At 38.1% G+C, this 14,455-nt stretch overlaps 1 protein-coding gene across 1 annotated transcript in view; it reads left to right on the plus strand.

Moving 5' to 3' along the window:
• The first annotated feature begins 614 nt into the window (after positions 1 to 614).
• The window catches only part of rps6kc1 (ribosomal protein S6 kinase, 52kDa, polypeptide 1), a 36,315-nt gene continuing 22,474 nt past the window's right edge, over positions 615 to 14,455 (plus strand). Inside the window, exons 1-9 of the mRNA XM_015372872.1 lie at positions 615 to 783; positions 6,611 to 6,646; positions 7,985 to 8,105; positions 10,786 to 10,901; positions 10,984 to 11,077; positions 11,157 to 11,210; positions 11,302 to 11,718; positions 13,081 to 13,205; positions 13,351 to 13,449. Coding sequence (XP_015228358.1) covers positions 682 to 783; positions 6,611 to 6,646; positions 7,985 to 8,105; positions 10,786 to 10,901; positions 10,984 to 11,077; positions 11,157 to 11,210; positions 11,302 to 11,718; positions 13,081 to 13,205; positions 13,351 to 13,449 — 1,164 coding nt within the window. The 5' untranslated portion in view covers positions 615 to 681. The remainder of the gene's footprint in view (positions 784 to 6,610; positions 6,647 to 7,984; positions 8,106 to 10,785; positions 10,902 to 10,983; positions 11,078 to 11,156; positions 11,211 to 11,301; positions 11,719 to 13,080; positions 13,206 to 13,350; positions 13,450 to 14,455) is intronic.

Consider the following 14,455-nt stretch of genomic DNA (forward strand, 5'->3'; position numbering starts at 1 on the left):
TACACAGTAGAATTACTATGGGGATCCTTTGCTACAATTCCAAACAACACATCTCTCCAGAACAGAAGACAACTATTATCAATTTTATCCTTGATCAGAATGTATATTTTTTTGCCAGAACACATGAACAAATTGGCAGCTCCAAAATGGAGCACTGTTTCAGGGGAGTTCTTACAGAAGCTGCATAGTATATCAATGTTCAGTTTGAATATATTTTGTATATAGACTTTAGCTCGGTAAATTCTATGGATCAGTTTAAAGGAGATTTATTTTCCTTATTCTTTATCAGAAATCTATTAGGAATCAGCCAAACCTTTTTCCATTGCACATAATCAACAAATGAGTTCCAATTAGAAACAGCAGGAGGCAAAGACATTGTATTCATTTGAAATAAAGTTCTTACTGACTTATTATTTCTGGAATAACTAGATAAACAGATTGTTCCTACAGTCGTATTAATAGGAGACAGCATAGATGTGTTATGCGCATCAATCCTCTGTTGATGAAGAATGAACGACTTTGCTTGTGGCCCCAGTGTGCCCCCCTCAGATTCCCTCCTTACGCGTAGTACCACAGCCTCTCCTCGGGGAGGCGCTATAACCTGGACTTCTCCCCGAATGAATGTGTAGTGTTCGGCTAGCCGGCTGATAGCTTGGCTTTGGCAATGTTGTCACTATCAGAATGATATCCCAGCGGGACAGAGGAGAACTCGCTCGGTTTTATACAGTAACAGATCCCACGAGGCACCAGAAAGGCTACACTGTGTATAAAGTCACCGCCACGGTGAGTAAACCGAGGCAGGGCTTTGTGGCAGCTTGGCTAACGCTAATTGTTATTAGCTAGTTAGGTAGCATAGGCAGAGCTAGCCAAGCCAATGAGATGGAGATATTAGGCAATGATAACAGTGATTTAACCCATCGAGGACGACTTCCTATTATTGGTAATTTTATAACCTTTCCATTTTACATATTTTAAGTAACGATTAGCATTAAATTGCTGTAGGGTTCTCGATTAAAATGTTACAATTCAGACAGATATTGATCAAATAAAAGCCTATAGTAGGATGACTGGATTCACAACGAAAGCTTTAATTCACGGCAGCGTTTTAAGCTGTCACAATAATGTTTAATAAATGTTTTATAGACAATCATTGAGTTGATAGAATATTCAAAATGTATCGTTGACCCAAAGGGAGAACAACTTTCGCTTTTAACGTATAGGGACAATGCAACAACAGATGCTCTTATATATTTAATATATTTCAATATATTTAATAGGTGGTCGACTCATATCATTACGAATCAACGGACCTCAAATAAGCATAAGAATCGGACCATCCTTTATGTGTCATACTTCCTTGTTTGGTTTATATACAAGTAGCAGTACGCTTTGCTTTGTTGGTTTTCATGTAAGGATGAGTAGAGTAGGAATATAAGCGAGGCCTCTGATCCATATTAACACAGACCTTTACATATATTAATATTAGCACTCAAACCTCAGAATACCCAAGTAAGTCCCATTATCTGTCCCACCAAAAAACGTAACTGGAGCCTCTGACAGCCAGTTCTGTGTCTCTTTAAGCTAGATGATGTGTGTGTTGTAGAGTAGAGGAGGGCGATAATGGGAATTTTCAATCAATGCGATACCAAGTAAATACCAGGTCAGTATCACCGATATCTAGTGATGATGGTGAGATGAAGCCTCATCAGGCATTGAACCGTTTGGCCAAATTGCTTCAACGATCCCCACATTTCATGAAGCCCCATGTGAACATGTCACCACCTACTGCCATTTTAGTGAAATAACAGTGAGAAAATGTTTGTACAAGTAGGGCAATGATGAGAAAATGAAAGGTGTTGGTCATTTTTATTTAAACATAATAGTTTTTTCCACAGTTTGTGGTTTTAATTGGGTTGGAAGTTATGTGTTCAACCAATCTTTTGGTAAACACACCAATCTATTTCTTTGTGTTTTTACAAATCTATATGTATACTAGGGCAACAAATGCAAATTAGTCACATTAGTCAAAATACTAGATGTGTTTTATCAAAACTTTTTAAAGTCCGAGGTGGTTCTTGAACCAACAACCCACGGCTGGGAAGTCCATCTCTTACTTCTTATCTTATTAAGACATTTACATATTTATACTATAAATTTACATATTCATCAGTGGCTTGCTCAGATTTTGATCATTACGTTGTTTAATCCAACCAAACTAGTTTTAACCAACTAGATTGGTTGGAAAAAAACACCAATCTATTCTCTCCTACAAACTGCCACATCTTGACTGAATACTGAGGCTGTTTAAATGCCTGCTGAAGCTCAGGGCGGGCTGAACCACTTCCCGAAGCGGACATGTGGTATGGCGGGTTGCGAGGTTTCGGACATCATCTATTTTGGCTCCTTCCCCCAAATGAAGCAAGCCTCAATACACGCCTCACAGAATCTCCCCCTCTAGTACTCGACACACGCCTCGAAGCCTCATCTCATCTCCTAACATCACTACCATCACTACATTTAAGCTTGGTGTATCATGGAACTGTCGATCTTAAAGTGTTTTTTATTTATTATTACAATTAAATAATAATAGTATTAATAATGTAATGCTAATAGTGTTAATAATCCGCTGCTTTTATTTTATCGTTCAATCCTTACGTGATTTTGTTTGTATTGCGTGCACTTGCCTGTAGCTTTAAATCTATAAAGTTTCACATCGTGGGATAAATAAAGGATAGCTAATGTTAGCACACTTAGACGACATGTTTTAATGGAGTAAATTTACTGGATTCTTTCAAGTAACATATGACATAAAATATCTACTGTTAAAGTTGAAGGTATAGTGGAGAATGTTCTTTTTCGGGGTGGATCATCAAAATAAACAGCAATAATACCGGTGGCGAGTCTGACATATTGGAAAAATTGCAAATCTTCTTTTGGAAAGTAAGCTTGTATGAGCGATGCAAACAGCAACTTTTAAACAGAGCGTGCACAAGGAGAAACGCGTTTAGTAGGAGTTCCCTCTTGCGAGCAGGTACAGGGTTATGCCTGTGTATTTTTTTTAAGTGGAGAGAGCGGGTCACTGATATGAAGTGCTTCTGAAGGTGATCACTCTTATCTACCTGGGTATTCTCTCAGGGTCTGAAACACGTCTGTCAATCATGTCTGTCTGAGGGTCAAGGGTCTCTCGGGCCAATGAGCGAAGTTTCGTCTCTTCTCTCCGTTTCTGTAGCTCGACGTTTTCTTGCTCATGGTTTTTCATGGCTTCTTACAAACCATACAGCTTTCCGTTGTTTTCATTTATGTTATTTTCTGTTGTGATGGTCTCTCTCTCTCCGGCGTTTAAGCAGTTTTTGTATGGAGGGCAGAGAGAGCTGAGGGGGCTGGGCCAGGGCCAGGCTGAGCCTATGTGCTGGGCCGGTGACGAGAAGGGAGGGGGGAGCAGCGATGCGCTGTAATTATACAGACGTGGAGAATGGTGAATCTGCAGCAGTTAGTGCATGCAAGAGAAAATAAAAAGTTTCGATCTTGTTAAACGATTATTGTTCAATATCAAGACCAGCGTTGGTATCGATGGTATCGATCTTAGGATCGATTTGCCCACCTCTATTGATGAGGTCTCAAGTAATGAAGTACAAATACTTTGTTACTGTACTTAAGTACACTTTTTAGGTATCTATACTTTACTCCATTACTTATTTTTCTTCCTACTTCTGACTTCTACTTTTTAATTCTACTTTTAATTAAAAAAAAAAGTAATTGTTACTCTTGGCTTTCGATTTAATGTTTATAAATATTTGTCACATCATGTGGGCCAATCAATGCAGATCACGCAAACACTCACTGGTTAGCTAAAGGAAATCATCAGAAGCAAGCAGGTGTTCTTCAAACTGCAAACGTGAATTGTCTATGCCATGCTACAATGTAGGATTCAGAAAAAGATGTTGAAATGTCTGAAAGGTCGGACACAAGCGAGAGCGTATCGGGAGACGGAGACCAAAAAGACCTCCCTCATCCTTGGCTCTATCTCAAAGAATCTTTTGAAATATTTGAATATTTGAGCTTTTAATTCATATAGTGGCATCTGGCTGTTTTTTTAAATGTTACTTTATACTTTTTATACTTTAAGTAGTTTTTTGGAGCACAAACTTTTTCACTTTTACTTGAGTAAAGAGGTCAAGTTGATACTTAAACTTTTACTAGAGTGTTTTTAAACTGCAGTATCTATACTTCTACTTAAGTAACAAATGTGTGTACTTTTGACACCACTGGTTGTTGTATGTAAGCACTGTTTTTCTATGATTTTTGCTGTTTTCATGCTCTCTCACATGCTCTTTCATGTGCTTCCAGCCACTGAAACCGTTTCAGAAGCAGGGTTTACATTTAGCACTGCTGAAAATATGGTAGTGTATAGAGTATTGCAGAACCTATATTGGGTTGTACTCATTATTTGACAGTTTGTGTCTAAAGTATGATCTGTGATCAATACTGTATGTGTATGTTATTGGTTTTGCAAAATATGCCACAGATGGAACATAGCACATTCACTGGTCATTGGTCAATGTTTTTAAAACACAATAATAAATATAAACTTATCCATGATATTTCAAATTTTGTATATTTTTTTGTAACAGGTCCACATAAATAAAACAAAGTAATGAATAAATAAGAAAAAAAAAAAACTCAAGTAAAAAAAAAAAAATCTTGAATCTGAACAGTAGCTTTTCTTTTGAACAAACTTACTTTTCTTTAGGTACAGTCTTTTTCAAACTTTTTCTGGTTGATTTTTTTTCTCTTAAATAAACTTTATGGCCCAAATTTAGCCCCATGTTTCTATGCCACAGTCAACATCATCTTAGCAAGCAATATATTAAACGTATTCTGATGCTATTCATTCACAAAAATAAAGAAAATATTCAAGGCTGCTGGTAAGTTTTATTATTTTTTTATTTCATTTGGCAACATTGAAGAAATTACACTTTTAATACATTATAAAGTAGTCAGTGTACAGCTTACACTACAGTGTAAATTTGCAGTCCCCTCGAAATAACAATACATAGTATTTGGAATACCTATCATAGTTTAATATGCAAAATTTCAGATTGACCCAGTGGGACATTGTGCCGAGCCAACTGCAGCTGGTGGGCTTACACACTGGTGCAGCAACAATGCTGCGTTTTATAGGGTAGAAAAGAACACTTTGACCATAGACAGATTCCAGCCAAGCCTCTTGAATCCCCTTGTGGCCAGACACTCACCTCCACCTTCAAAGGTAGTGCACTTTTTGCTGGGTATGTATTCACCTGCTTGTGAGCACATGTGACTCAACATGAGTCTTCGTTTATCATTATATAAGACGTGCAGGGTGGGCGGTTAGTCAATCGTATTAGCAGGGCGGGGCCCCTCTTAAAATGTGGTAGTGAACCAAACCTAGATATGCAAACCTTAACAAGGACTTTAACTGTCAAAATAGCTCAATTCTATCAAACTGATTCCGTTAGCCGTTAGGCTAAAAAAAAAGCTGACATAATGGCCCAGCAACAGTGTAATTTTGACAATTGAGAGCTTTGCAGCGCATAATGGTGAAATATGTTTGCAAACAATCCTGATAATGTTAAACCTTCAATTGGAAAAAATGGAGACTACAAGTAGAATGAAGCAGAGTGAGGAAAAGTGGACTTTACGTCCTCCAGAAACTTAAGCCTATAGCAGCATCACAACAGAGATAGCTCAGGATAAACCGAGTCACTTTACCTATAAGCTTTATGAAAAGGGAAACCTTTAAGCCTAGACACAGACAATTAAAAATAACATATACGTTTATTTAAAGTTATTATTGGCGATCAATCAAATGCCAACAGCAACCGTTTGTATTTTTTTAAAAGCTACTTCATCTGTTTAGGATGAATGATAATTGTAGTAAAAGACTCTGATGGGTTAATATTAAAATGGGCACATCTGAACATGTTCTATCCATATTTCAATTATGAAACCAGAGCCTACTGTCAAAACTGAAGTTAACTCACTAAGCTGCTGAATCCTGCTTTAGGGCCTGAAGGTGGAGGTAGCTCATGAAGAACCACAGTTGTGTAAAAGGTTTTTTTTTCTCCATTTCAAATTTCAAGTAGATTTAGTTTCTTATTGATTTCAAATATTTCCTGATTCTAAAAACAGTTGTGACTGTTTTTGTTCTTAAGAGTGCTTTAATTTTTATTTCTCTTTTTTCTTTATTAGCAAAATGTATCTTTGAAATATTGAAGATTTTTGTTCTTAAGAGTGCTTAAATTTTTATTTCTCCTTTTTCATTATTAGCAAAATGTATCTTTGAAATATTGAAGATTATCCTGTGATTATGGAAATTATTTCACTATTATTTGAAGTATAAAAACTCATCGAGGATCCAAGGTAGAGCTGTGTTTCTTTTCTCCCCCTAGCTGCTGTGCTACTTATCATGATTTTAGAGATGTCCCGTTCCACCACTAAAGACTTTCGTCATTTGCTTCATAATGAAGTCCTTGTGACACTCTGGGGCTGCCCACACTGCTCACGTTCACGACTGCCCTGCTTGAGTGAAAAAGGTCCCTAAAGTCCACTCTTCCTCTCTTCTTTACAGCTAATCTCCCGCAAAAACCCAGAAGACGTCCAAGAGGTAAAGCTTTAAGCTGTATTTTTTTGTATTTATATGTGATTTGTTTTGTCTGTAAAGGTTGCAGTTAAATTTTTTCTACCAGTAGCTTTTGGTAGCTTCTATTTGAAACAGGACTACCGGTAGTTACAGATCAGATTTCTGATGGTCTTTTATTTCTTACTTTTCACTTTGCATCTTATGTTTTAAAACTGCCTAATTGGGCTTCAATTGCATTATCATAAAGCTCTGATTCATGACAAAATAGAGCATATTTTTTTCTTGTGCTTCTTATTGATAGTTCCAAGTTTTTATTGTTATTAACTCATGACTTAAAGATTTTTATGTCTTGCAAATAAAACTTCATCCCCCATTTTATTCAATGTCCACCAATATGCATTAGAATAATGCTTGAATTTACAGAGAGAGGGATTTACCTTTGTCTGGAACCAGAGCTAATGCAGCAAGCATGATGTCAATTACATTTGTTTGTTGTTTTTCTTCGAAGCACCACATTCCCACATTACTGAGTAGTCCTTTAGGCCGGCCGTGGTAGTTTGCCTGGTTTCTTATGAATCAATAGGAAATGTTTGATTTTAGCCAGAAGTTGATCTGAACATAAGGTTATTATGTTTCATTGCAAGTAACTTGTTCATCTGTGTGAACATGGATATAACTTCAGTTTGAGGATTTATTGTAAAATGTAAAAGAGCTATCAACAATTATAAGTTTCCAGTTAGATTTGTTAATGTACTTGAATCCTTTACTCGAAAGAAATCACAAGATTCTGTATAAATTTGATTTGTTAGGAAACTATCATTTATCTTTCAGATGATACAGGCATCACGATAAACGTTCATCTCAAAACCTCCTTTACTTCTCAGGGCTCCAACTAATGATTATTCTGCTAATCGATTAATCTGTTGATTATTTTTTCAGTTCATTGTTTAATAATTGGATAGAGAAAGGTTCCTTAAAAAAATACTTTTTACGAAATTAAACCAGGTGAAACTAAACTTTTTCATTTGAGGAGCTCAGGATTGAGCTTTCTGATAAATGAAAAATTTTTTTTTTTATCTTAAATGCAAAATGTTGATATATTTTTCTACAATCTTGGTATAATTACTGCGTCAAGTGGGTTGCTCTGTCAGCTAACGGCATTTTTTGGAGTCTCTATACTCCAATTAATGATTAATCGATTACTAAGTTAGTTAACGATTATTTCAATAATCAATTAATTACGATTAATCCGATGAATTGTTTCAGCCCTATTCTCAGTATAGCTTTAAATATTTTTAAGGTTAGGACTATTGTTGGTTTCCTGTCTCTACCCAGCTATGCTCTCTGTTCCTGTCTCTACAGATAATAGTATGGAAGAGATACAGTGATTTCCGGAAGCTTCATCAGAACCTCTGGCAGCTGTACAAAAATGCATGTAGCCAGTCTGAGCTATTTCCCCCCTTTGCCAAAGCCAAAGTATTCGGTAAGTTTTTTCTTATCTACTTCTTTATAGGGCTGGATATTTTGGCCAAAGTCCTGAATCGATTTGATTTTGATTCATACAGTTCTAAATCGATTCATTTCGATTCGATCTGTTTTTATAATGAAAGTGGTTCAGCTGTGTTTCAAAATACTCATATATTTTATTTTTTTCCTGTCATGTTAAACACCAAGTGCAAACTTATAAATCAGACAGCTTGAACTTAAGATGCGAACAAAATTGTCTCAAAAGTGCAAACTTGTTTGTGCAAAGTGAAAAAGAGAAGTCTCACGAGCAAGCAGACGTGACACAGCAGACATGCATGAGCTGCATTATCTTCACTGCACAAACCATATTTGCAGCGTTGTCTGTAACAACTACAGGGTGTTTTCTGGTCAGCCCCCATTTGTTAATGTCTTCAGTCAAACTATTGGCTATATTTTCAGCTGGCTGGCTTGAAGTATTCTTGGTGGTCTGTAGCACGAGATGCAAGGCGCCACTCATTATCAATGTAGTGGGAATTCACCTTAATGTCACATATCCAGCACATTATTAGCTGTATTAAATCCAAAATGGTTCTAGACATCAGACTTCAGTTGGGACAGCTTACTGAGCGGTGTGTTACTTGGGTCGGCATTTGCACACGCCTGCTCATTTGAATGTGAACGTTATGCGTGTCACTATAAAACTAATCGATCTCATTCCCTACACATCTATTTTGCAAAAATGTTAAGGAATCGATCCAAATCGATTATTTTACCCAGCCCTACTCATTTATATAAAATATTTACAATAATTCCATTAATACTTTAATGCTCTGTCATTTATGTTTATCCTTGTAATATATATATTCTAGTATAGTTGATAAAAGTCTCTTTTTTTTTCCAAAAAGTGTGTTTACCACTCTGTCACAATTAGTCACTGAATCAACTTTTATCAGTTAAATGGGATTTTAGGCAAAATAACAACACAAAGTAAAGCATAATCGTGAGGCGGAAGGAAAATCCTACGTGTCTTTATAAAGATTTCCCAATTACCAAAGATTTTCAACTTGAACTCTGTTTTGTAGGACCATCCCATCAAAAAGTTAACTCTGCTGCATTCTCCAAGTGTTCATGACCCACTACAGTTTTTCTTCCAGGATTATTCTATACTAAGCTCTACTCTTCTTTTTCCGTTAATTCTGTCTAGCAGCAGAAAAGCACCACCACAATATAATGTTGCCTTGCAACTTTCTCTGCACTAACCACAAGTAGGTAGATGTTTCACTCCATGGATTCCTTTATTAAATAACCTTGAAAGCTTGCTTGTCCAAGATTAAATTGTGGAAGGAGTTCTCTGTTAATGTGCGAAAAAATCATTTCCTCTGCTTGCATTCAAGTATCTGTTTTTTAGCTTCAACTCTTCTCCGTCCTCTGTGGAATTAAACTCGATTTAAGCATATTAATGTCCCCTATAGGACTGGAGTGAGAAAGTTAGTGTCTTACTTAAGTTAAATGTAGGGTAACCAAGGGTAACCAAAACTGATTGCGTCTGCGATTTGAAAATTGCATCTTATTTTTAAAATTTGTGATTAAATTGCAAATGCAATTTTTTCCCCAGCCCTGTTTTGGCTGAGGTGCGGTGCTGGTTTTTCTGCCACTCATGACATTTTCAATTTAGGTCAAAAGGTCATCTGATTAGCCTGATAAATCAGACTAAATGTGAGATTAAATGTGTAATTTAGTCTGGCCCCGATTCATGAGACATCGGCAGATTGTTGATGAGAACAATCCATTGTCTTTCAAACCGCTGTCTATTGGCCAACGCTCTGACCAATGAGCAAAACAGACTGTGACGTTTCAAAGAAAACCTCAAGTCTAATCCTTCCAAAACTGAGTCAAACGAGAGCTGTTCAATAGTTGTTGCCATCTTCTTTGTAGTGCTTTCTCCAGCATCGCGCAGCTTTGTCGTTCCGCCCTGAAATATGGAGCGATATTTGTGTCTTCGGTTTTGAGCGTGCAGGAACCAATCTGAGCACGCAGTGAGACAACATGTGCATGCTCAAAACCGGTCTTGCGCACGCTCAACTTTGAAAAACTCTTTTCAACACACTATCATCACACTCCGTTCCATCTCTGCGGGTTCTCGGATCCGTCTCTGCTCGCGCTCCACCTGCTCTCTCCGCGCTCAACACCAGCTGTGCGCTCGACTCTGTCTCTGGGCTTGGATTGGTTCCTGCGCGCTCAAACCGAAGGCACAAATATCTCTCCATACTGAAAACCCCACTCACTTTGCATCCAGAAATTCGGAACACATCTCTGCGTTGTGATTGGCCCAACAGTTCTAGGGCCTGGGGCATTCATCGAGGCCAGACCAAACTCGCAGGCAAAAATGATTTTGACAGCAGGCGGGTGGGGCAAGTTTACTAGGCTACATCTGATGGGACTAAATCTTATCTTTAAAGTACTCCGCTGTTTGTTTTTATTGTTCTTATTTTTTAAATATTTTTTAAAAAAAACATGTATCCCTTTCACTTCAACATGGTGAACTATGGTGTGTTAGTCTGTCATATAAAATCTCAAAAATGCATGTGTTAATGGTTTTAATGTGACATGTGAAAAGATCTAATTGTATAAATACTTGTAAACCAGTTTGCACTATAACTACCCAGTGTTTAAAAAGTGTTTGTGTCCATATAAAGGTCGATTCGATGAGTCCGTGATTGAGGAGAGAAGACAGTGCTCAGAGGATATCCTGCAGTTCTCTGCAAATATTCCTGCTCTATATAATAGTCAACACATCCAAGATTTCTTCAAGGTAATTAATATTTTGTCCAAAAAATGAGTTATAAACCAGATGGTTGAGTTATTTTTTGATATATTTATTTATCTTCCACCAGGGAGGTGAGATCCACGACGGCTCAGAGCTCATTGGACCAGCTGAGCCTTTTTCAGACTTCCTGGCTGACAGTTTATCAGACTGTAGTTCTGATGGTAGGCGTTCATAGAAAACTCCTCCTGAAACATTTCACTTTCTAATGTATTATAATTCATGAGTTGGTGTTTTTCTCAGTGCAAAGAGACATCAGTGGTGCTGAGGATTTGACTGTAACATCTGAATATGGAGGTGATTAAAAGATTTTGTATTATTTTTGTGAAATGTTGAATGTTTTGACTGGGGCAGTTTTAGTAATCTGTTGTATGTCTGGTCTCCCAAGGCCCTTCCAGTGACAGCGACCTGACCTCCCTGGCAGTGGATACAGATTCTCTGGTTGGGTTGGATGATGGCATGGCCTCAGGTAGCACCTCCCCTAACCAACCACAGGGGGGAGCCACCTTCAGTAGCTACAGCCCTCGTTTGCCCTCTCTGCGTGAACGCAGCACCCCGTCTCCTGCCTCTATCCCCATTAGTTCAGCCCCTAACCCCGAGGTCAGCACGCCAAGTCGAACGCAGCTCTTCTCCCGCAGTCTAAGGAGAACCAGCGGCATCAACACTAAGGAAGAAAAGTCAGACTACCTCGACAAAGCCAGTGAACTGATCGGTTTTGCTGTAAAAAAGGAAAGCGAGCAGGACTACGAAGCAGCTTTTTCATACTACCGTAGTGGGGTTGATCTGCTGCTTCAAGGAGTACAAGGTTAGACATCTCCAAAAAATTTACTACAACAATCAGACCCGAAGCAGTTACAGTGTTTGGCCTTTAATTACCAGACATTCAGTTATATTCATACTGTGGTCCTTATCATTAGCTCTTATAGGTTACAGGTGGTTATTATAAGAGTTTGTTTGAATTTTCTTTTAGTTTAGTCACTTTAGTCCTTTTGATGGGTAAGTGATGTTTTTAAGTAAACTAAAGCAACTTATATATAATATATTTTTAATTTCTACATTTATTGATGCAAAAGTTTTGTAATGATTGTGAACATTTCTAATTCAACCTTATTGGTATGATGAGCCAGAAATGCATAAAGAAATGGAAAAAGTACAACCATAAATATATAGAGTAAAACCATAAATATATAGAGTAGAAGTAAATAGAGTAAAGTTGTTTTTCTCGTCGCTTCTGTGTAGCAAGGTTCAGAATAGTGAACTTGGTCGAGTCTTAATGGCGTTCAGGGTAGATGAATGCGATATGGCCGTTCAGACACAGGTCGCATTTGAAAAGATCAGATATGTATCGGATTCAGGACCACATAGCCAAGCGGCCTGGGTGGCAATGGAAAAAATCGGGTCTTTGTTTTTCAGACTGACGTGAAAGATCAGATCCAGGTCGCATATTGGCAAAAAAAATGAGATTTGGGTCACTTCAGGCTGCAGTGTGAACGTAGCTTTAGAGTACTGCAAGGGTCTGATTTTTCGAAACTGTATTCGCCCACACCCATGGAGTTCAGAACAGAGATCTGGCCCGTAACCCACTATTATCCCCATTTAAAACCCAGCCCCGACCCCACGCACCCGTAAATAATAATGTGCGACCCAACCCGTGATCACAAGGTGTACACACTATTTATAATAACTGGGGCAGTAAAGAATTTGGGCTTACAGTTCCTAAGTCATTTGCTTTTCGATTTGGATATGCAAAATAGGCGAGGATTACCCAAAATGAGGTGGATGTTAAGAGGTTAACTGTGGTGTTCACTCGTCAGATAAGGAAGCGTCTTTTGAGTTTGTGAACCAGATCAAGCAGGAAATGATCTGGTTCAGATCACCCACTGATTTCTCGTTTCGATTGTCAAGCCTTTTAGAAATTTCTCAATTTTCTCTAGCTTTAAAAGTACATCGGACATCTATTTCAGTAGTTTTGTTTCTAAAATATTTTTACTCTTTTGTAGAGCAAGAAGTGTTTTTATTCAAAAATCTAACTTGTATTTTCATCAGTGAATATGACACTGATATTCCCTTTTTATAAGCCCAGTCATATTTATTTCATTATTGACAAAATCATTATTTATCAATAGATAAACTAAAAATGTAAATGTTTTGGGTTACCTCTCCTCAGGTGAACCAAGTGCCTCCCGCCGGGAGGCAGTGAAGAAAAAGACTGCTGAGTATCTGATGCGTGCAGAGCAGATATCAGCTCTGCATAGGAAAAGCAGTATGGGTCAGGGATCAACACAGACTGTGGTGAGCACTCAGTGCATTAAAAAAAAAAAAAGGAAAAAAAGAAATGTGATGATGTTTATAAACCAGTATTCAGATCCCATTTGTTTGCATTTTTTATAATTTAAAGTTAAAGTGAAGTTTTCTGTGCTTTTCGTTTTGTCCTAAGGCCTTTGGTGCTCAGTGCTGTTCTTCCACAAGCAGAGGAGGGCAGCAGAGTCCATTTGATGAGCTGACAGCTTACAGGGTGATAGGGGTCATTAATAAGGTAAGCATACAAGATCTCTAAGCTGCATGAAAGGATTTCCATTTGTTTTGATATACTTTGATTCTGAAATGTAATCATGAAGTGAGTCTTAGAGGTCCTTTATAAGGCCAAGTTCCTCTGTTTAGGAAATAAATCTGTCTTTGGATGCTGCAGGATTTAAGGTTAGATTATTTTTTTAAATTATAACCATTCAGGTCAAGCCAGCGGTCATTTATTTTATAATAACCCCCTGACCAAGAATGCGGATGGTATCCATCTTCAGATTTCTCCTCCTTGTGTCCTTATCTCCTACTCTCCCATCTCTTTTATCTCAGGCAGTAAAATGTAATAGATTTACTAGATGTATGGCAAGGGCTGAGTGTGTGTATGTTTAGCGTCAGTTATGACTACCACAAGGTCAGTTTGGGTAGTTGGTCCTCTCAAACAGCTGCCGGCGAAGCAACTTCACCACTGAGCCATGAAATGACTTGGCACGGAGCTCGGAGAATGACACACAACATTGAATCGATGATGCTCGGCCTTGTACGTACACACTCACACAGAACCCTAAGGAAAATGTTGATACTACACCAACATATGTGAGTTTTGCAGCGCAGTATTTCAAAAACTGCTGAAGTGCAAGGCAAAAACAATTTATGCATTATAGACGCAGTCTCCTCCTTCTTCTTCGTCCTCATTTTTATTTATTTTTTTACTTTAAATGAGGACAGAGGGTACAGATGGCAGGAGCTCCTCACCCTACTGCCCCTCCCTTGTCCCCTCTCTCCAGCTCACCCTCCTCTCTTCCCTGATGTTTATTTCTTAATTATATTAGCACCCTGGCTAGCACCGCCACTCTGTTTACTCACAGCTCCATTCATATCCATTTAGGCTGCACCTGTTTGGTCCCAGTCAGGGTCGCCTGCGAGCGACACACACACCGGGTCACACACATATGCTCAAGCTCTCCCTTGAGATAATTACAGACCAGAACAGCAATGGAGATGTTATCGAGGAAAGTAGGGAT

Source organism: Cyprinodon variegatus, unplaced genomic scaffold (genome assembly GCF_000732505.1).
Source record: "Cyprinodon variegatus isolate N-32 unplaced genomic scaffold, C_variegatus-1.0 Scaffold4, whole genome shotgun sequence".
NCBI classification, from domain to species: domain Eukaryota; kingdom Metazoa; phylum Chordata; class Actinopteri; order Cyprinodontiformes; family Cyprinodontidae; genus Cyprinodon; species Cyprinodon variegatus.